This window comes from Trachemys scripta, chromosome 2 (assembly GCF_013100865.1).
Source record: "Trachemys scripta elegans isolate TJP31775 chromosome 2, CAS_Tse_1.0, whole genome shotgun sequence".
Taxonomy (NCBI): Eukaryota; Metazoa; Chordata; order Testudines; family Emydidae; genus Trachemys; species Trachemys scripta.
In genome coordinates this window covers 144,147,683-144,171,367 of record NC_048299.1, presented here as the reverse complement: position 1 = coordinate 144,171,367, position 23,685 = coordinate 144,147,683, and the positions used below count along the sequence as shown (strand labels likewise).

Genomic DNA, 23,685 nt, shown 5'->3' with positions numbered 1-23,685 from the left:
CCCTTTTTTGCTACATTTGCACCTTGATCCCAAAGGCTGCAGGGGATGGCAACCAGCAGTGTTGTGTGAAGTACTAACATTCTGTTACAGCACTGGAATTTCAACAGGCAAGTAACAGGTCCCTGAGGCTGCAGTGGAGGAGGTTATTATGGGGGATGGAGGGGCTGCCCCATAGCACCAAGGCATTGTTAATTGCCATTTTAGAAGGTCACAAGATCACTGTCACAAGAACTTAAATTAGAATTAGAGACGAAACAGATCTACTGGGTTGGACTTAATCTGCTGACCAGTTTAGGATTTAATCCCCCCATAGAAGATGAAACGGAACAGATGGGAGGGGGCGATGAATACGAGAGCAGAAGTGAGCCGTGTGCTTAACTTTCTCGCACATCAAAGACAGTCAAATACTGCCCTGAGGCTGTTTTTCCATTTAAGCAATTGCTGTAGCTGGAACAAGGATGTTATACAGTCGCAAACAGGAAGAGGTGGTGGGACTGTGGGTGTGTTCTGATTTGGAGGGAAAGCATGCACAGGACACTCATTCTGAGTCAACGGTTTGAAAAACTTTGAGACCCCCTCCCCCAATCTGTTTCATTCTCTTGATTTTTAAATCACATAGTTCCACTCTCAAGCATGGGTATGCAACTGCTACTGCGGGCAGGAGGGTGTTGGAACTCAGCTCGTATAAACTCCTGTGCATAAAACATCTGAAACTTGCATATACAAGACATCAGGAAAAGACATGATAAGAAAAGGCTATGTTGCTGGCACTGAATCTGATTGAATGGAATGTATTTTTGGCACTTGCCTAAGGAAATATACAGTGGCTGTTACAAAAATGTATCCTCCAGCCAGTTCCTCCTGGCACGAATGTAGCCTCCCTGAGAGGAAGTATGTATAGTCTTCCACCAGGAGCGTTTGTATTGATGCAGAGGTCAGTGTCGGGCATTGTGGGACAGCTCCTGTTGGCCACTACAAGTTGTTGGAAGTAACACAGTGTCTAGATCGATTGATACTGTGTTGACCTAACTACATCGACCATGATTCTATGCCGCTTGGAGAGGTGGTGTTTTTAAGTTGGCATAGTGAGGCAATTATGTCGGCAGGAGCAAAATTTAAGTGTAGACACATCCATGGGTAGGTCGACATAAGTCCAGCGGAGGGCAACGAAAATGATCAGGGGGCTGGAGCACATGACTTATGAGGAGAAGCTGAGGGAACTGGGGTTATTTAGTCTGCAGAAGAGAAGAGTGAGGGAGGATTTGATAGCAGCCTTCAACTATCTGAAGGGGGGTTCCAAAGAGGATGGAGCTTGGCTGTTCTCAGTGGTGGCAGATGACAGAACAAGAAGCAATGGTCTCAAGTTGCAGTGGGGGAGGTCTGTTAGGAAACACTATTTCATTAGGAGGGTGGTGAAGCACTGGAATGGGTTACCTAGGGAGGTGGTGGAATCTCCTTCCTTAGAGGTTTTTAAGGCCTGGCTTGACAAAGCCTTGGCTGGGATGATTTAGTTGGGGATTGGTGCTGCTTTGAGCAGGGGGTTGGACTAGATGACCTCCTGAGGTCTCTTCCAACCCTAATCTTCTATGATTCTATGACTTAGCCATGTAGTGTAGACTAGGCCGTAGGAACTTAGAGCTATGTATACCTATTCAGGGCAGGTTATCGTTGCTTAATGAGGGACAGCCCTCTGACTTCAGGGAAGGGATAGTCACTATTATAACTATTTCCATGTCTAGAATGAAGTAAGTAATTTGCACCTGGTACAATATCCAATGAATGTAGTCTTTTTTTGTGACTTACTCAAATTTTATTAACAGTTCAGTGGCCTTCACTATTCAATGGAGATATCGGAATGTGTTTGCTGTATGGATTTGCTATTATAAACTTGAGTTATGTTTCGATGGATCAGATAAGTTGCATATTAGTGTTTCTGCTTCCTCATTGGATGAACCCAAAGACAGAAATTCTTCCACATGGGAACAGCTTTTCTGTACATATTCACATATGTAAGTTGGAAATTCACTTTTCACAAACATGCATGCCAATAAAACTTGAATGAATGAATATTTGTGGAAAGTGAACATAAGGAGTGTGAGCATGACCAAAGGGAATTTATTTAAAAAGTAAATGAATATTCATGCCAGGTTTTTGCATTAGTCAGCTAGCTCCTTCAATTTCTTTCTACAAAAATCTGAAACGTAGGGGTATTGATTTAAATTTAATTGAGTTATAATCCACATTACTACTTTAGTATTGCCTAAATTAGCTTGTAAATGGGACAAAACACAAGTCCTTGTGCTGCCTCCAATAGCTGGTTACATCACCTTTTTGGTCTAGAGATTTCAATAGTATGTAAGCTCTGAAAAGGCTACTTTTGGGGGACGAGATGACATAGGGCTGGTCATATAGTTTCAACGGTAGGTCACTGGTTCAACTGTAGTGCAGGGTGATGATGACCAAAGTATCTTCAGACCTGTTAGCAAGGAATGGGTTATCTCAGTTCTGTTGATAGATCCCCATATCACAAAACCCACCATTACAACTGGCAGGTACTCCTCCCTTTATTGGCAGTACCAGTAGAATGGTCAAATTTGAATGGGAATGAAGACTGACCTCTCACCCTTAGGGTATGTCTGCCCCGGAGGAGGAAAAACTTGGGTTAACTAACTGGTGTTCGCTAACTCTGGTTAAAATAGCACTGAAGACACAGCAACTCTGCTTTTAACTCGGATTAGTAATTTGAGTTAAAGCCTGTAGAGCAGCCTGGGGTTGAATTCAAGTTGCTAACCCAAGTTGAAAGCCAAACTGCCCTGCCTTCCATGCTATTTTAACCTGAATTAGCAAATGCAGGCTAGCTAACCTGAGTTATGAAAACATCTTCTATTGCAATGTAGACTTACCTTTAAGTTTAAGTTGCATTAGCAAGTTATCCAGAAAGAAGTCTGCATTACAGTTCAATGTGCTGTATTTATTCTTTTGAACAGAGGATTTCAGTCTCCAAGGCTCACTATCAGAGCCCATTGTAAGCATTACATTCGGTGTGCAGAAATAAATGTGTGTGTAGATTTGAAATTCTCTCTGGCAACGATACAAATCAGGTGACAGTCAGCAAATACATGCAGCTGAATAATAGGATCTGAGATGGGGTCATTATCTATAAGTACCTGCTTCCTAAATGAGTATTTGAGCCTGTTCTGTTAAAATTTCCCCCTCTGGATCAGGCTGTATGGTATGTCTCTGTGTGGTGTGATGCATCTCCTGGCTCTTTGCAAGACTTCATTGCTGACATTCAGCATAGGCGTTTCCTTTTGTTGGAAAAAACAGTTTGTTAAATGAAAGGAAAAATAGAACAACTGTAGCTGTATGCTTTTATGTGCAAACAGATTAGCCATATGCAATGTGCTCTAGCTGAGCTTTGCCGTTTGACTAATGTTGAAGGTGAATAGCAAAGCAAAAAGCCCTCTGATTTTCCCTTTTATTGTTCCTTTATCATGTATAAAGGCATTAAGCTTTGTTTTCTAAAGAATAAAGAATTCTACTTGTTATTTACATTGGAAATAGAGTCATCTCTTCCTTTCTCTTTAGTGGAATACCTTGGCAAAAATCTTTGAAGGACCTACATCATATTGTCACCCAGGAATGTAACCTGAGTTTCCACCTTCCCTGTCCCCACCTGAGTGGAAAGAATCTATCTGACTTATCCTCCTTTTGAGGAGGTGCTGCAACTACTAGGGGACAAAAATAAAGAACATAAGAACGGCCATACTGGGTCAGATCAAAGGTCCATCTAACCCAGCATCCTGTCTGCCGACAGTGGCCAGTGCCAGGTGCCCCAGAGGGAATGAACAGAACTGGTAATCATCAAGTGATCTTCTCCCTGTCGTCCATTCCCAGCTTCTGGCAAACAGAGACTAGGGACACCATACCTGCCCATCCTGGCTAATAGTCATTGATGGACCTATCCTCCATGAACTTATCTAGTTCTTTTTTTGAACCTGTTATGGTCTTGGCCTTCACAACATCTGGCGAGAAGTTCCACTGGTTCACTGCGTGAAAAAAAAAATACTACCTTTTGTTTGTTTTTAACCTGCTGCCTATTAATTTCATTTGGTGACACCTAGTTCTTGTGTTATGAGGAGGAGTAAATAACACTTCTTTTACTTTGTCCACATAAGTCATGATTTTATAGACCTCTATCATATCCCCTCCCCCTTGTCATCTCTTTTCCAAGCTGAAAAGTCCCAGTCTTATTAATCTCTCCTTGTATGGAAGCCGTTCCATAACCCTAATAATTTTTCTTGCCCTTTTCTGTACCTTTTCCAATTCCAATATATCTTTCTTGAGATGGGGTGACCACATCTGCATGCAGTATTCAAGATGTTGGTATACCATGGATTTATATAGAGGCAATATGATATTTTCTGTCTTATTATCTATCCCTTTCTTAATGATTCCCAACATTCTGTTTGCTTTTTTGACTGCCACTGCACTTTTCATGGATGTTTTCAGAGAACTGTCCCACAGTGACTCCAAGATCTCTTTCTTGAGTGGTAACAGCTAATTTAGACCCCATCATTTGATATGTATAGGTGGGATTATGTTTTCCAATGTGCATAACTTTGCATTTATCTACATTGAATGTCATCTGCCATTCTGTTGCCCATTCACCCAGTTTTGTGAGATCCTTTTGTAACTTTTCGCAGTCTGCTTGGGACTTAACTACCTTGAGTAGTTTTGTATCATCTGCAAATCTTGCCACTGTTTCCAGATAATTTATGAATATGTTGAATAGGACTGGTCCCAGTGTAGACCCCTGGGGGACACCACTATTTACCTCTCTCCATTCTGAAAATTGACCATTTATTCCTACCCTTTGTTTCCTATCTTTTAACCAATTACCAACCCATGAAAGGACCTTCTCTCTTATTCCATGACAGCTTACTTTAAGAGCCTTTGGTGAGGGACTTTATCAAATGCTTTCTGAATATCTAAGTACACTATATCCAATGGATCCCCCTTGTCCACATGCTTGTTGACCCCCACAAAGAATTCTAGTAGATTGGTGAGGCATGATTTCCCTTTACAAAAACCATGTTGATTCTTCCCCAACAAATTATGTTCCTCTGTGTGTCTGACAATTTTGTTCTTTACTATCGTTTCAACCAGTTTGCCCAGTATTGAAGTCAGGCTTACCAGCCTGTAATTTCCGGGGTCACCTCTGGAGCCCTTTTCAAAAATTGGCGTCACATTAGCTATCCTCCAGCCATTTGGTACAGAAGCTGATTTAAATGATAGGTTACAAACTACAATTAGTAGCTCTGCAATTTCATATTTGAGTTCCTTCAGAACTCGGGCGAATACCATCTGGTCCTGGTGACTTATTACTGTTTAGTTTATCAATTTGTTCCAAAACCTCCTCTAATGACACCTCAATCTGGGACAGTTCCTCAGATTTGTCATCTAAAAAGAATGGCTCAGGTTTGGGAATCTCACTCACATCCTTGGCCATGAAGACCGATGCAAAGAATTAATTAAGTTTCTCCACAATGGCCTTATCATTCTTGAGTCATTCTTATCATTCTTTAGCATCTTTTGTCCAGTGGCCCCACTGGTTTTTTAGCAGGCTTCCTGCTTCTGATGTACTTAAAAAAAAATTGCTATTACTTTGAGTCTTTGGCTAGCTGTTCTTCACATTCTTTTTTGGCCTTCCTCATTATATTTTTACATTTCATTTGCCAGAGTTTATGCTCCTTTCTGTTTTCCTCATTAGGATTTAACTTCCACTTTTTAAAGGATACCCTTTTGTCTCTCACTGCTTCTTTTACTTCGTTGTGTAGCCACAGTGACACTTTTTTGGTTCTCTTACTATGCTTTTTTTAATTAGGGGTATACATTTAAGTTGAGCCTCTATTATAGTGTCTTTAAAAAGTTTCCATGCAGCTTGTAGGGATTTCACTTTTGGTGTTGTACCTTTTAATTTGTGTTTCACTAACGTCCACATTTTTGTGTAGTCCCCCTTTCTGAAATTAAATGCTACTGTGTTGGGCTGCTGTGGTGTTTTCCGGGCCACAGGGATGTTAAATTTAATTATATTCTGGTCACTACTACCAAGCAGTCCAGCTATATTCACCTCTTGTACCAGATCCTGTGCTCCACTTAGGACTAAATCAAAAATTGCTTCTCCTCTTGTAGGTTCTAGGACTAGCTGCTCCAAGAAGCAGTCATTTAAGGTGTCAAGAAACTTTATCTCTACATCCCGTCCTGAGGTGACGTGTACCCAGTCAGTATGGGGATAGTTGAAATCTCCCATTATTATTGAGTTTTTTTATTTTTAGCCTCTCTAATTTCCCTGAGCATTTCACAGTCACTATCACCATCACCATCCTGGTCAGGTGGTCAGTAATATATCTCTACTGCTATATTCTTATTATTCAAGCATGGGATTACTATCCATAGAGATTCTATGATACAATTTGATTCATTTCAGATTTTTATTTCATTTGATTCTACGTTTTCTTTCACATATAGTGCCACTCCCCCACCAGCACGACCTGTTCTATCCTTCTGATTATATTTTGTACCCTGGTATTACTGTGTTCCATTGATTATCCTCATTCCACCAAGTTTCTGTGATGCCTATTCTATCCATATCCACATTTAATATGAGGCACTCTAGTTCACCCATCTTACTATTTAGACTTCTAGCTTTTGTATATAAGCATTTTAAAAACTTGTCACTTTTTAGATGTCTGCCATTACATGATATAATTGAATGGGACTCTTTTTTCATTTGACTGTTTCTCATCAGATCCAATCTGTATTTTACCATCTTCCATCCTCTCCTCCTCCTTAGGACATAGGGGAGAATCTATTAATGGAGATTCTCTAAGGGATGTCTCTGTCCGAACCACATGCTCCTCTTCACCTGTCGGCTTTCCTGGTCTTGGTTGGGGCCTCTAGGTGCTACCATAGTACAAATTTATAAGAAAGAAATAAAGTAGGAGAGAAGGCAGTGGATGGAAGTGGACACAAAGTTTTTTAAGGTCTGCTGGGATAGAGGCCGAGGTTGGAAAACATGTCTTTAGAATTTGCACAGGGTGTGATGACCTCTGCCAAAATGACATGCTAGTATTAAAAAGACACAGTGGGTGAGGTAATATCTTTTATTGGACCAACTTCTGGTCCAATATCTTGGTCCGATAAAAGATTTTTACCACACCTCCTTGTCCCCCTAACATCCTGTGAGTAATGCAGCTACAACAACACTGCATACGATAATGCTTGTATTAAATCACTTCAGGCCAATCCACTGCAGTAATAAATTCTGCCCTCTGCTCTGAAAAAGGATGAATCTGATGGGGGCGAATAGGTCTCAGCTACCTTGATGAGACCTTGCTGAAGTGTTTTATATTAAATTATCAGGTGCCATTAGCAAAAGGGAAGGAGAAAGTGCACAATTAAGAAAATAAAAGATCAGTATTTGATTTTCTTTTCTATTTTCCGGTAATTATGATTGGAATCAGCTTTCTGTGAAGAACAGAGCATAACACTGCAAGAGGGAGAACTATCCCTCCCCCAGCCTTCTTCGTAAAGGAAAACTGTCCCTCTTCAGTCCACCTATCAAAGTTGATAAAGCTTTTCTCAGCATGAATACCATTGTTGTGCATTTCCATCCTAGGATCTCGTAGTGTGTGGATGAGTGAAAAGGACATTGGACTTAGTCCATGTTCATGGGGTCTGTTCCCAGCTCTGCCGCTGACTTGCTATGACCTCTCCCAGGTCTCTCCTGTGGATCAGTTTTCCCAGTGGAAAAAATGGGGATAATGGTACTGCCTTGTTACAAGCACTTTGAGCTTTGCACCTGAAAACTGCTAACACGAATCAAGTCTTAACACCCGTCTGAAAGTATCCATGTTGCAGTCTTTGTTTTTCCAGACAGGGAAACTGAGGCAGCAAGTAGTTTAAGTGAGTTGTGTGAACCTGGGCAAGCCAGGGGTGAGGTCAGGCTAGAACCAAGTCATTGTGACTTCCAATTTCTTGCTCTCACCGCTCTGAATTTTAAAAAAATTAAAATCTTCATATCTGGATATCCTGTTGGCAATGACCAACTTGTTGGGAAAATTACAGAGACAAGGTGGGTGAGGTCATGTTTTTTTATTCGACCAACTTCTGTTGTTGTTGTTGTTTTGTTTTATTATCTTAGTACCTAGTTATGGACCAGGAGCCCCCTGTGCAAGGTGCTGTACAAACACAGGACAAAGAGACAGTCCCTGTTCCATAGAGCTGCTTGCCTGCTTCAGTAACTCTGTGAAATGTGGTGAAGATCTGAGTCTGCTTCCTAATTCATAGGTGCCCACATCACACAAACTCCCCTATCAGTTGCTGCTAACAATATTTATTATTTGTGCTGCAGGTGCTAGAGGCCCCAACCAATAATGGAACCCCTTTGTACTATGTGCTGTACATACATAGGGACTGCCTCTCTGTGCATACATAGGGACTGCCTCTCTGTGCATACATAGGGACTGCCCATCTAAATAGACCAGGCAGAGGATGGGAGGGGAACAGATGCTCAGAGAGGGGATCCGACTTGCCAAAGGACACATAGGTCAGTGGCAACTGAGTCCCCTGTCCCTTGCTTTGTCCACTGGACAACGTTGCCTTCTGTGTGTATCTTAACAGAGATGTCAAGAATTGAGCAAGGAGACTAAACTCTATTGCCCCTGGAGTTTTTCTCTCCTGGTCAGGGATAAGATACATTGGTGGGGGAGGGATGTGTTGGGCAATGCCATAACTTGTGCTGTGTCTGTCCTATGGACACATGCTGGCCTGTCCATCTGGCACCTTTCACCAGCATGCAATTCACTGAAAAACAAAAAGGGAAAGAATAAGAAGTGCAGCTGTCTTCTCCCCAGGCCCATACAGGAAATAGGCCCATTCACTAAGATCATCTTCGAACACCAAGTGGCTTGTGGCTGAGAGAGATTCTAAGGGCTCAGTAATCCCATTTAATTAACGATCTTTCAGGAGCCCTTTGCTAATTAACTTGCACCTGGAAATTCTTTCTGAGTTTTCGCTCTCCAAGAGGATACATAGGGCTTTGTGATTAAAATTCCGCAGGGGAGAATATTTCTAGCTTTTCTTCTCCCTATATACAGTGTGGCCAGCATCCAAGACCTTTCTCACATGCATCAGTTACATTCCCAAATATCACATTTACTTCTTTAATTTAATTGAGCCATATCCCGAGTGTAAAGGGTACTCAGTTTTCACTCTTACTCAGGCAAAACGCCTGTCATCTGCAGAAAGGCATAAAAAAACTGATCACAGATGGTAGAATGAGGCCCACAGACGGAAAGAATCCATCATGCAGAAGTGTTGATAAGGTCTTGATTAGGAGTCAGAATAACTTTGAGCAGTTGAATTTGTATTGTTTTGTTCTAAAATGAATCTAAGTATAAACATATGCTCCGTTTTTGAAATGCAGTACCCCATAGCACCATTCTGTGGCGTTGTTTCCATTCTGACCCCATTCTCAATTCGTATAGCTTAGCCTAGTGAGTGTTCAGATCACAACCCAACATGGCATGGCTGCAGGCAACCTGAAATTATTCCCCATTTCTTTAGGATTTCTGGAGGCACTTTGCATCCTGCTCTTAATCCTGGCAGTCATCACAATTTACCTCTAGAATTCTCAGAAGCCCCTACTTTTTCACTGTCAAGAGATCTCATGTCTTCTTTCAAATGAATCTGCTATAAATAAGTTAATTCCAATATCAGAGACAACTAGTAACAAAGATGGGCATAAGTCAGGCTTCCACCTGCTTGCTTCTTGGAGGTGCTGTCACTAGTTGTCTTCTCTTCCATGGAGTGAAATTTTCTGGGCACACAGTAAAACTCTTGATTTCTCTCTGTAGAAAGGAAAGTGAGGAAGAGAGGGTTACTGGGAAACTCCACCTGACACCATTTATGTAGAAATCTCACAAGGAATGCTGTGAGAAATTGGAATAAGATCTCTATCACAACACCTAAAGCAAAAAAAAAAAATGTACTAACTATTCCTTTTCCTATTAGTTATAACACTTTCCACTTCTATATTGCCTTATGCCCAAGTGCTTTGCAAACACTCCAGAGGGCTACCACAAGGCTATGTGCCTCTTAAGTATTTGAGAACAATTAGGGATTTAAGTGGTGCATAGGTCTCATGCTGGCCTTCTGCATATAAATATAGTTCATGCACTAAGGAATTAAGCTTCTTACATGTAACAAGCACTGTTATCCATCCCCATCTTGCAGATGGTGAAAAAGAAACAGAGAGGAGTGAGTTTCTCCAGGTCACAGAATTAGACTGACAGAGTTGGGAATAGGATGCAGATCTCCTGACTCTCCCTGTCTTGTGTTCCCCTGTCAGTATGCCCGGTTGGAAATCACAGCACTTATCTTAAAGCAAAACTGTGAAATATTGCTGTTGAAACATCGGCAGTGGGTGGAGGGTGAGGATTTTAAAGTGAAATTCAGATTCCTTCAGTGGGAACAAGTTCAACTTTTCTACCATCTGTTATGCCTGTAAGTGTGAATTCTGCTCTGCTTCTAGGCAAGAATACAAGAATGACCAGACTGGGTCAGACCAATAGTTCATCTAGCCCAGTATCCTCTAACAGCAGCTGGTGCCAGGTGCTTCAGAGGGAATGATCAGAACAGGCAGGACCGGCTCCAGGGTTTTTGCTGCCCCAAGTGCCGCCAAAAAAAAAAAAAAAAAAAAGTCGCGATCGCGATCTGCGGCGGCAATTTGGCGGGAGGTCCTTCGCTCTGAGCGGGAGTGAGAGACCGTCCGCCGAATCGCCGCCGAATAGCTGGACGTGCCGCCCCTCTCCAGAGTGGCCGACCCAAGCACCTGCTTTGCAAGCTGGTGCCTGGAGCCGGCCCTGAGAACAGGGCAATTTATCAAATGATCCATTTTGCCCTGTCATGCAGTCCCAGCTTCTGGCAGTCAGAGGTTGAGGGACACCCAGAGCATGGGGTTCTGTCCCTGACCATCTTGGCTAATAGCCATTGACAAAACTATCCCCCAGGAACTTATCTAATTCTTTTTTGAACCCAGTTACACTTTTGGTCTTCACAACATCCCCTGGCGATCAGAACCACAAGCTGACTGTGCGTTGTGTGAAGTACTTCCTTCTGTTTGCTTTAAACCTGCTGCCTATTAATTTCATCGGGTGACTCCTGGTTCATGTGTTTATATGTGAATGGGTAAATAACACTTCCTTATTCACTTTCTCTACCCATTCACAATTTTACAGACTTCTGTCATATCCTTCTAAGCTGAACAGTCCCAGTCTTTTTAATCTCTCCTTGTACAGAAGCATTTTTGTTCATAGAATCATAGTATATCAGGGTTGGAAGGGACCTCAGGAAGTAATCTAGTCCAACCCCCTGCTCAAAGCAGGACCAACACCTCTAAGGAAGGAGATTCCACCACCTCCCTAGGTAACCCATTCCAGTGCTTCACCACCCTCCTAGTGAAATAGTGTTTCCTAATATCCAACCTAGACCTTCCCCACTGCAACTTGAGACCGTTGCTTCTTGTTCTGTCATCTGCTACCACTGAGAACAGCCGAGCTCCACCCTCTTTGGAACCCCCCTTCATGTAGTTGAAGGCTGCTATCAGATCCCCCCTCACTCTTCTCTTCTGCAGGCTAAACAACCCCAGTCCCCTCAGCCTCTCCTCGTAAGTCAGGTACCCCAGCCTCCTGATCATTTTTGTTGCCCTCTGCACTCTCTCCAATTTGTCCACATCCCTTCTGTAGTCGGGGTGGGGGCGGGTCCAAAACTGGACACAATACTCCAGGTGTGGCCTCACCAGTGCCAAATAGAGGGGAATAATCACTTCTCTCGATCTGCTGGCAATGGTCCTACTAATACAGCCCAATATGCCATTGGCCTTCTTGGCAACAAGGGCACACTGCTGACTCATATCCAGCTTCTCATCCACTGTAATCCCCAAGTCCTTTTCTGCAGAACTGCTGCTTAGCCAGTCGGTCCCCAGCCTGTAACAGTGCATGGGATTCTTCCTTCCTAAGTGTAGGACTCTGCACTTCTCCTTGTTGAACCTCATCAGATTTCTTTTGGCCCAATCCTCTAATTTGTCTAGGTTACTCTGGACCCTATCCCCCTAGCTCTGTTGCCCTTCTCTGTATTTTTTCCAAATCCAATATAACTTTTTTGATGTGGGGCAATGAGAACTGCACACAGTATTCAACATGTGGTCATACTATGGATTTATAAAGTGGCATTATGATATTTTCTGTTTTATTATCTATTCCTTTCCTAGTGGTTTCTAGCATTCTGTCAGCTTTTTTGACTGTCGTTGCACATTGAGCGGATGTTTTCAGAGAACTATCCATGCTGAATCCAAGATCTTTTTTGAGTGAAAACAGCTAATTTAGACCCCATCATTTTGTATGTATAGTTGGGATTATGTTTTCCAATATGCATGACTTCACACTAATCAGTATTGACTTTCTTCTGCCATTTTGTTGCCCAGTCACCCAGTTTAGTGAGATCCCTTTGTAACTCTTCGCAGTCTGCTTTGGATTTACCTATCTTGAGTAATTTTGCATAATCTGTAAACTTTGCCATCTCACTGTTCACCCAGTAGCATTTGTCCCAGTACAGATCTTTGGGGGACCCTGTTATTTATCTCTCTCCATTGTGAAAATTGACCATTTATGCCTGTCATTTGTTTCCTATCTTTTATCAAGTTTCTGATCCATGAGAGGACCTTCTCTCTTATCGCATCACTACTTACTTTGATTAGGAGCCTTTGGTGTGGGACCTTGTCAAAGGCTTTCTGAAACTCCCAAGTATATCCACATGCTTGTTGACAACCTCAAAGAATTCTAATAGATTGATGAGGTATAATTTCCCTGTACAAAAGCTGTTTTGACTTTTCCCCAATGCATTGTGTTCATCTATGGGTCTGATAATTCTCTTCTCAATTTATCTGGTACTGAAGTTAGGCTTACCAGCCTGTAATTGCCAGGGTCACCTCTGGAGCCTTTTTTAAAAATCGGCATTGCATTAATTTCCCTCCAGTCATCTGGTACAGAGGCTGATTTAAGCAATTGTTTATGTACCGCAGTTAGTAGTTCCACAATTTCATATTTGAGTTCCTTCAGAACTCTGGGGTGAATACCATCTGGTCCTAGTGACTTCTGATGTTTTGCTGTTAGCTTTTGTGTCTTTTTCTAGTTGCTCTTCAAATTCTCTTTTGGCCTGCCTAATTATATTTTTGCACTTGGCTTGCCAGAGTTTATGTTCCTTTCTATTTTCCTCGGTAGGACTGACTTCCAATTTTTAACTCGGTAGGACTGACTTTTTGCGACTAACTGCCTCTTTTACCGTACTCTGTTTAGCCATAGTGGCATTTTTTGGGCCTCTTATGAATTTTTTTTTATTTGGGGGAATACATTTACTTTGAGCCTTTATTATGGTGTTTTTAAATAGTTTACATTAAGCCTGCAGGCATTTCAATGTTGTGACTGGCTTCAGAGTGGTTAGGGTTACCATATTTAAAAAATAAAAAAAGAGGACACTCCACGGGGCCCTGGCCCCGCCCCTTTCCCATCCCCGCCCCCACCCCAACTCCACCCCTTCCCCAAAGTCCCCACCCTAACTCCCCCTCCTCTCTCCCAGCCATGCGAAAAGGGTTGCCCAAGCGCTACCGGCTTCACGGTTTGCCGGGCAGACCCTGCGCCCCTGGCCGGCGCTTCCCCAGCACAGCTGGAGCCCGGGAGGGGAAGCGCCCAGCTGGGGGCGCAGGGTCTGGAGGCTGCCTGGCAAACCGTGAAGCCGGTAGCGCTCGGGCTTCGGGCAGCCCCCATGCCTCCGGACCCTGCGCCCCCGGCCGGGCACTTCCCCTCCCGCGGCTGCTGTGCTCCTCCCTGACTCTTCGGCTCTGTTTAAGAGCCAAGCTGTCCGAGCGCTACCGGCTTCGGGCAGCCCCCTTGCCTCAGGACCCCAGCTGCCGGCCGGGCACTTCCCCTCCCGGGCTCCAGCTGCTCTGCCGAAGAGTCAGGGGAGGAGCACAGCAGCTGCGGGAGGGGAAGTGCCTGGCCGGTATTTTCCCGGACATGTTCGGCTTTTTGGCAATTCCCCCCGGACGGGGGTTTGATTACCAAAAACCAGACATGTCCGGGAAAAAACGGACGTATGGTAACCCTAAGAGTGGTAGCCATGTTAGTCTGTATCAGCAAAAAGAATGAGGAGTACTTGTGGCACCTTAGAGACTAACACATTTATTTGGGCATAAGCTTTTGTGGGCTAAAACCCACTTCATCAGATGCACGGAATGGAAAATACAGTAGGAAGATACACATACATACATACATACATACAGAGAACATGAAAAGATTGGGGTTACCTTACCAATTCTAACGAGGCATATCAATTAAAGTGGGCTATTATCAGCAGGAGGAAAAATCACTTTTGAAGAGGTAATCAGGGTGGCCCATTTCAAACAATTGACAAGAAGGTGTGAGTAACAGTAGGGGGAAGAATTAGCATGGGGAAATAGTTTTTAGTTTGTGTAATGACCCATCCACTCCCAGTCTTAATTCAGGCCTAATTTGATGGTGCCCAGTTTGAAAATTTAATTCCAGTTCTGCAGTTTCTCGTTGGAGTCTGTTTTTTGAAGTTTTTGTTGTTGAAGAATTGCCACTTTTAGGCAGCCCTCATCTTTGTGTGTGTGTGTGTGTGTGTGTATACCTATTGTATTTTCCACTGCATGTATCTGATGAAGTGGGCTGTAGCCCACGAAAGCTTATGCCCAAATAAATTTGTTAGTCTCTAAGGTGCCACAAGTACTCCTCGTTCTTATTGTTGTGACTATTCCTTTTAATTTCCCTTTAACTAGATTCCTCATTTTTGTGTCTTTCCCCTTTTTGAAGTTAAATGCTACTGTGGTGAGTGTCTTTGGTATTTCCCCCCCTACAAGGATGTTAATTCAATTACCTTATGGTCACTATTATCGAGTGATTCTGCTACATCCACCTCTTGGACCAGATCCTCTGCTCCACTTAGGTCTAACTCAAGAATTGTTTCCAGGATTAGTTGTTCCAAGAAGAGGTTATTAATGGTGTCAGGAAATTTTATCTCTGCATCCCATTCTGAAGTGACAGATACCCAGCCAATATGAGGATAGTTGAAATCCCCCATTATTATTGAATTTTCTGGTTTGATAGCCTCTCTAATCTCCCTGAGCATTTTGCAGTCTGGTCAGGTGGTTGGTAGTATATTCCTACTGCTATCCTCTTATTATTAAAGCATGGAATTTTTATCCATAGATTCTGTGGTTCAGTTTGATTCATTTAAGATTTTTACTATATTTGACTCTGCTTTCTTTTACATATAATGATACTCCCCCACAAGCATGACCTACTCTGTAATTACTGTATGTTTTGTACCCTGGTATTACTGTGTCCCATTGATTAGCATCATTCCACCAAGTTTCTGTGATGTCTACTATATCAATATCCCCATTTAAAACCAGCTCTCAGGTTCACCCATCATAGTATTTAGCCTTCTAGCATTAGTATACAAGCACTTGTAGAATTTGTCAGTATTTAGACTGGCTATTTGCAAGCTGCTATTGGCCACCTTGCATGTTAAAATTAATATAGCTGATAATGGGTCAATAATACAGTGAATATAAATGTTATTTGAAAACCCATGTTTCTCCCACATCTTATCTATCAAGGTCTTTCTGTTCAAGGAAATTAAAATATCTGTTAATAGAAAGAGAGAAGAGATTGGCACAGATGAAATCCAAAAGCTAGAACAGACATATTTAAAAGCTAAATAGACCAGAATGGGATCGGTGTACCAGAAATATCTGATGCATCTGGGAGCAGGTGTCATGATGTCATTACTGAAGCTGATGGCTGTGTGGGCACCAGGGCAGGAAATTGAGATGATAAAAGAAGCCTGAGTCACTTAATGCAAAGTTGGAAATAGCTGGATTAGGAGAAAGTGCCAGACAAATACATTTAAAAACATTAATTGATGACAGAACTCTTATGGACAAATCCTATAGAATTTAATAGGGATTATGCCAGTAGGATTTTTATTGAAATTCAACAGGTTTGCATAGAAAATATTCTATTTGAGTGCGAAAGTTACCCATGCAATAGATTTTTGGCTCAACCCATGGAATTCTATAGCAACATCATTATAGATGTACTTTATTCACACCCCAAAATAGTTGGACACTGTACATACACCTAGAAATACAAGCCCAAGCCCCAAAAAGTTTACAAGGCTATGCTTTTCTATTTATATTCTATAAGATGCAGAACCTGTAGAAAGTTTCTCTGTGATTAAATTCTATAGGACTTTTCCAGAAGTGCATGAAACATTGTCTCTTGCAAAGACAGCTCAAAAGACTTCATGGATGTTGATGTTATTGGGTCCTAATGCAACCCTTCTGGGTAGAACTCATGGGAAGAGAATACTTGGGGAAAACCACCACGAGGTTCACCACATAGAGTTTTACCTAGAGCTGGTTGGGAAATTTTTCAACAGAAGTTTTTCATCAGAAAACACTGATTTGTCAAAACTGAAACTTTTCACAAAAAACTACCCCAGTTCTGACGAGACTCTCACCGGGAAAGGTTTCTCGGGTCCACGGTGAAATTGCTAGTCAAAACACGTATCTGTATGTAGAGCCCAGTGGTTAGCATGCTCACTGGGGAAGTGGGAGACCCAGGTTCAAGTATCTGCTCTGAATTATGCAGAGCAGGAATTTGAAGCCAGGTGTCCCATATCCCACAGGAATGCCCTAACCACTGAGCTACTAGCAATTCTGGGGAGGGGGATGTGTGTTTCTCTCCATTTGCCACCCCACAGCCTTCCATTCTGTGAAAAACCTCAGAAAACCTCAATTTTCTGATCTGGAATGGGAAATATTTAGAAAATGTTCACAGGATAGGAAAATTGTTTCCCATCCAGCTCTAGTTTCATCCTAATACTCCCTTCTGGCGGGAGTGGGGGGGTTCTCTAAGACTATGGAGCCGTGATATCAACTTGGCAATTCTATTCTCAGCTCTGTGAACCTGCATAGTGAGCTAGCGTCTTCACTGCTCTACAGTCCTGCCTTCTGCTCGCAATGAGACGTTCTCCCCTAATACTCAGCACTTGTCAGCCATAGATCTCAAAGTGCTTAACAAAAGTGGGTAAGTATCATTGTCCCCCAGGGCCTGGCCATGCTCTGGTGGCACTAAAATTGAGCTTGGAGGGGAAACATGTGTCCGTTAGTATGAATTAAACATAAAGATTTGCAAACCTTAAGCTCATTACAAATCATGTTTCCCTTCAGGCAAAGTAGTCCTGTGCAGAGGACAGTTGGTTTAATGGCTTCAATGTTGCATTCCACAGCAAAAAGTACTTGAGGGGGTATTAAACCACAGCTGCATTTTTAGACACTATTCTATGTGGAAGCATCAGCACTTCAGGACTGTCATAACAGGTCATTGGCTCAGCATGGGAGGTCCCTGGGCCCTGTGTACCTGGTACAGTCCTGGAGATGTGTCCTATGACAGTTTTTTTTATTGCTATGCAATAAACAAAACCAAAACCCTGCTTTCATGCAGGACAGGTGAAATAGCATGGCTCCAGAACTGTAAGTCAAACAAGATTCAGGCCTGGTATAACTATGTACTCAGGGGTGTGAAAAACCCATCCCTGCATGACGTAATTATACCAACCTAACCCGCTGTGTAGATGCTGCCATGTCGACCCCATCAGCATAGCTACTGCCTCTCGGGGAGGGAGCTTATCTACACCAACGGGAGAGCTCTCTTCATTAAAGCGCTACAGTGGTGCACCCATCGGTGCAGCTGGGCCTACGCAGTGTAAGTGTAGACTCGCCCTTAAAGGGCTGGTTCTCAGTGACACAAAAGCCCCCTTTATACCATTCTGGCAACATCATGGGGCCTTAATACAGGTGTGAATTACATTTGTCCTCGTTCAAAGGCCCCACTGCACTGGCCGAATGGTGCAAATGAGAAGCAGACCCAAAGGATGAAATCCTGATCCCACTGACGTCAATGGGAGCTTTCCCATTGACTTCAGTGCAGCCCGGATTTCACCCGTGTGCCTTGTATAATGCACATACGCATTCCTGAGCAATGGAGCTATATCAGCCTTTTTAACTCTGTTCTGTTTGCCACAGCCAGGCAGATTAGCAGTGCATAACTGGAAATTGGAAAAGGCGTGTTTTACAATAGCCCTGAGCAGTAACATATTGTTGAAATGACTATTTGTGGTAAAGAAATGTTAGAATAATTTCCTCACCAATTATAGAAGGAACAGACTGGGGCTTAATGGCTGCAGCCTGTTCTACCGTTTCTTTTATACCTCGTTTTACAGAAAAGCTCAATTTTGCTCCAAAATGTGCACATTTCTCCTTTCATCTCTGCACCTCTAAAACATGGCAAGTTTGTTTTGTCGTCCAGCAGTTTTTACTGGTTGCCAAAATCATCTCATTGCTAAAATTATTATGCTTTCAATGTGGCCATTTGTATGGACACAACGCACCTTTTGAAATATACGCCTAGCCTCAGTTTATTGCCTTGAAATCAAGCTTCTGTTTGATCCACAAAATAAGTGAACATGCATTATAGGCCTGATCCTGAGGCGTGGTGAGTTCCTTCTTGTCAGCAGGCCTTCTGCTAACTTCCCTGACAATTCTCAGGCGTCTCTGCCTTTCTGGGTTTTATCAAGAATCAAAATGACCAAAAAACAGAAAGTCTGCTCTCTGACAGTACTGGGATGGAAATGGTGGGCCACTCACAGGAAACCTGCTCCTTTGTAATTCCCAAGTCAGTTTCTAAACCTCTCGTGGAAAAGTCCCATGGACCATAGAGAATGAGCGTTTGTGTTCTAATGTTATAAAGTTCTCCAATGATGGTATAGGCCCTGATTCCTGAAGCACTTAGATCTCTCCAAGGGGAGAGATGTTATTGAAGGTGGTGTAATAGGCCATTTAACTAGGAATAATGGAATGAAATTAAACAAAGAGAAAATAAAGAACATTTTCATTTGGGAGTTTATACAGCTTCCAATTAGGAATCGGTAGGAGCCCCTCCCTGAATCATTGCAAACTGGACTCAGCAAAGCACTGGACATCACACTGTAGGTAGCAGCTCTGCATTAGCCAGCGTGAAATTGGCTAAGCTGGCTGGATGGGAAAGACCTCACTGCTGCTGTGGGAAAAACGCCATGCATATTACTGACTCTCAGGCATCAGTTAGAAAGCTCTGGGAGTATATTGCTTAGTCTATAGCTTTTGTGTTGTGTTGGAAAAAGTCCCCAGTGATATCAAAGTCTGAGGCTTGTTAACTACCTGTCCTGTGTCTGTGATGAAATGTCTGAGACCCAAACTCTAGAGGCGGTGGTAGCAGCTTTTATATATCTCAGGATTTTTTTGCGTTTCCTCAAAACTCTGCTCTAAGCCTGAAACGATGTTTCTGTTAATAGGTCCCTGGAGAAGTCATCAACACTCTGTGTGGATACAAGACCCTTGAAAAAGAGGTAACATACGCCTTTCATTTGCAATGTAGCTCTCTGCTTGCTGGCTCCTCCTTCATGGGCCATCCATTCTAAAGCCATATGCTACTTTGGGAGCTATATGCAGAACTGGATGATTTGGGCACACTGCAAAGCTTTTCCTCTGAAGAGGAGTCTGAGGAAGGAATACTGCTTTGAGAGGTGGTGTTGGGGAGAGTGCAGTATATCTTATTTGTGCTGCAGGGTTATTTGGTCAATGTCCTACTTCATGAGTTGCTGTTCATTTTCCTATTGATTTGTCGTGTGTCTAATCAGTCACTAGGGTGCCTAAAAATGAGAGAGGGGTTTTCTCATCTGCTATAAATCCAATCCTCTGCTCAGGGCCGGCTCCAGGCACCCACTTACCAAGCAGGTGCTTGGGGTGACCACTTCGGAGAGGGACGGCACGTCCAGCTGTTCGGCGGCAATTCGGCGGATGGTCCCTCACTCCTGCTCGGAGCAAAGGACCGCCCGCCGAATTGCCGCCGCAGATCGCGATCGCGGCTTGTTTTGTTTTGTTTGGCTGCTTGGGGCGGCCAAAACCCTGCAGCCGGCCCTGCCTCTGCTGCATCAGAACCAAACAAATTAATAAATGTACCTTCTTTTCTAATAGCTGATGAGCTGAGGAAGGCTTAATTGAGGGTATTTTCTCTGTATTTTTATAACAGCTATTTTTGTGATGGGTTTCATTTAAAAAAAAAAAAAAAAAAAAAACTTCTATCAGAGAATAGCAGTCTGCTTTCCAGCAGCCTGAGCAATGGACAGAAATTCCTCATGGTGTCAGTTTTTGGGGCAGTGACTGTCTTGCTGTAATGTCTGTACAGCACCTAGCATAGTGGGATCCATGACTGGGGATAATAGTCATTACCACAAGACAGATAAATAGCTGATTTTTTTTTTTTAAGCACCTTTCATTCCTAAGGACATAATGTCTCCACTAAAATGCAGGGCATCCATCTCTGGAGAGGGGCATGCAGCAGTCACTTGGTTCCCCACACAATCACTGTAGTTTATTATTCTTGTTATATGCTTAATATTCGGGTCACTCTCAGCAACTCCAGGAAGATCAGGACCTCATTGTGCCAGCTGCTGTCCAGACAAAGAGAAAGACCTGGTCCCTGCCTCAGCCACGGGAGGAGCATAACATTTGTTAACAATGCTGCCAGAGCACGACCCCCACTCTTATTATAAGCATCATCAGATTTGTAAGGTCTGCACAGAGCAGAGAAGGCCTTGGGACTTTTAAAGTCTCGTCTATAATGGGTAAATTGAATGGAGGGCAACTTATCAAATTCAGAAAGGCCAAGGGCCAAATTTGAACCTTTACCTCTAGCAACTTTCAAGTCTGATTATTAGACCACTGAGCCATCCTTGCCACATTAGAATGAAATTTGTCATGCGGCACCTTGCCCTGCCACCTAGTTAATTCTATACATAACTATGATTTCTGTTAATTGGCTAATGGGGAAAGGAAAGATTTCATTACTGTCAAAGGGGAAGACAAACAATGGAAGCTCAAGCTTAAGCTGCCGCTATAAATACAAACATATAGGCTGTAAAATGCTCTTTAGTAGCTATGTAATAAAGGGCGTTCACCTTTCCCACCCACACAGTATTCATTTGGGAATAATTAAGTTAAAAAGCTGCTTCGCAAATAGAAAAAAAAATCAGAAAGCCAGAATGCTAAACTCTCCTTTATAAAGGACTGTCTGATGTATCAATTACAACTGGCTTGTCATGCAGATCCTGAGCCCAGAAGCATGATGCCTCCGAAAATAAACATGTCCACTGCAAATAGAAACTTGTGTTTATAGCTTAGAAAGATCATTAAACCTGTCATCTCCCCGTCCCCAGCTGATTCTATGTGACAAACATGATAATTAAAAAGGTGAGGAGGGTACGGTGCAGCCTGTCAAACAACAACAACAAAAAGGGGGTAAAGCAAAGCGTATGAATTGTGCGTTTTCATGACAGGTTGGTTTGTCCTTTGAAAGGCTTTCAATTCCAAATCTGAGAGGAAGGTTGTCTACGGTCTTAAAAAGGCTTGGAATCACGTGGGAAGTGTCCTCACCTGTCATACTCACCTACTTCACTGAGGTAGCATTTCACTGTCATCCTGTTTAATCTCTGCGTATGCATCTTGGAGGAGGATGACATCTTTGGTTTGTGGGGCTGCTTCTCCTCTCCACGGCTGCCCAGAGATTGCTCTCTCTGTGCAATTGCTTTTCTTTTTGTAGCCAACCACAATGTGTGTGTGTGTGGGGGAGCTGCTCTTACCCCAGATGGTTGACCAATGAGTACTTCTAAGCTCTTCAAGGTGGATAACTTGTTAATCCCACCAACTAAGGCCAGTGTAATACACCGGGGCGTAGGCGATGCAGTCTAGTGGTCGGAGCAGAATTAGAAGTGTGGTCAGAGACAAGCCAATGGTCAGGGCCTCAGTCACTTAAGGAGAGTTTATTGGGTCCAGCCAAGCTCATTGAGCTGCTTAATGACCATGCCTGGGGCCAGCTGAGTTCCTGATAGCCTGAAGTTGCCCCACCTATAGGAATCTCTTCTCTTAGAAGTGGCAGATGCTGTTGTGGAGCACATTATTTATATAGTATTGTTATTTATTTGTATTGCAGTAGCACCTGTCCACCCTTCTCAAGGATCAGGGCCCCCTTGTGCTAAAGAACAGAGGGTCCCTGCCCCAAAGAGCTTACAGTCTCTGAGTGCTTTTTTAAGTGCATTAGAGACAATCTGTAAAAACTCCTAATAAAAATAACGATTTGCAGTTTTACAGCACCTTTCCTCCTTCACAACTATTAATTGAAAATTAGGCAGGTTGGTTTTGTGGGTAGATCCCAGGACTGGACGTCGGGAGACCATGGTTCCGTTCTGTATCTGTCCGACTGTGATCTAGGAGCAGCATGCCTCAATTTCCACATCTTGTAAAATGGGCACCATACTTCCCTTCCTCACCGGAGTCTGGTCCATGCATCTCTTTTACCTGATGTGAAATGTTTTGAGATCCTCTGGTGGAAGGTGCCAGAAGTGCAACAATTCATTATTTAGCATTAAGCCTCAGGATACCCCTGTGAGGTAGGTAAATATTCTATACAATTGACAGGTAACAGAGGCAGAGACAGGCTAAGTCATTTTCCCAAGGTCACACAGGGCCTCTCTGAAAGGTGCTAGCCATCGTCAGCTTCCATTGGAGAGGGCTGAGGGTGCTGAGCAGCCCCACTTCAGAGGTAGGAACAGAACCAAAGAGTTGTTTCCTAGTTATTTGCTCTGACTACTAGATCAACACACACCTATTGTCATTACCCCAAATTCAGAGCTTGACACTCTGGGTGGGTAAACAAAAAGCCTTCAGTCTGTCTGGAATTCAGCAAACAGATCATCTCAAAGGCTTAGAACAGGGGTGGCCAACCTGGGGCTCCGGAGCCACATGCAGCTCTTCAGAAGTTAATATGCGGCTCCTTGTCTAGGCACCAACTCCAGGGCTGGAGCTACAGACGCCAACTTTCCAATGTGCCGGGGGGTGCTCACTGCTCAACCCCTGGCTCTGCCCCCACTCCCTCCTCCCCACCCCCTCCCTTGAGCCTGCAGTGCCCTCGCTGCTCCTCCTCCTCCCCTTCCCCCCCCCCAGCCAGCCTCCTGCACGCCACGAAACAGCTAATAAATAAATAAATGGAGATAGGATATCTCCTAGAACTGGAAGGGACCTTACAAGGTCATCGAGTCCAGCCCCCTGCCTTCACGAGCAGGACCAAGATCCCCTTGGATTTTGCCCCAGATCCCTAAGTGGCCCCCTCAAGGATTGAACTCACAACCCTGGATTTAGCAGGCCAGTGCTCAAACCACTGAGCTATCCCTCCTGATCAGGAGGTGCTGATGGGCAAGCGCTGGGAGCGGGTGGAGGAAGCTGATGGGGGGCTGCTGACGTATTACTGTGGCTCTTTGGCAATGTACATTGGAAAATTCTGGCTCCTTCTTAGGCTCAGGTTGGCCACCCTGGCTTAAAAACTTGTGCTGCTCTGGGTTTTGTTTCTATGTAAAGGAGAGGGAATTATGAAAGCTGAAGGCAAG

The 23,685-nt window shown here is 43.4% G+C and overlaps 1 protein-coding gene across 2 annotated transcripts in view; it reads left to right on the top strand.

Moving 5' to 3' along the window:
• LOC117872895 (tetraspanin-15-like) overlaps nt 1–23,685 on the top strand; it is a 201,237-nt gene that overhangs the window by 133,544 nt on the left and 44,008 nt on the right. For both annotated transcript variants that reach the window (XM_034761736.1, XM_034761734.1), the window contains one exon: nt 19,540–19,593. In XM_034761736.1, the coding sequence (XP_034617627.1) occupies nt 19,540–19,593 (54 nt within the window). The remainder of the gene's footprint in view (nt 1–19,539; nt 19,594–23,685) is intronic.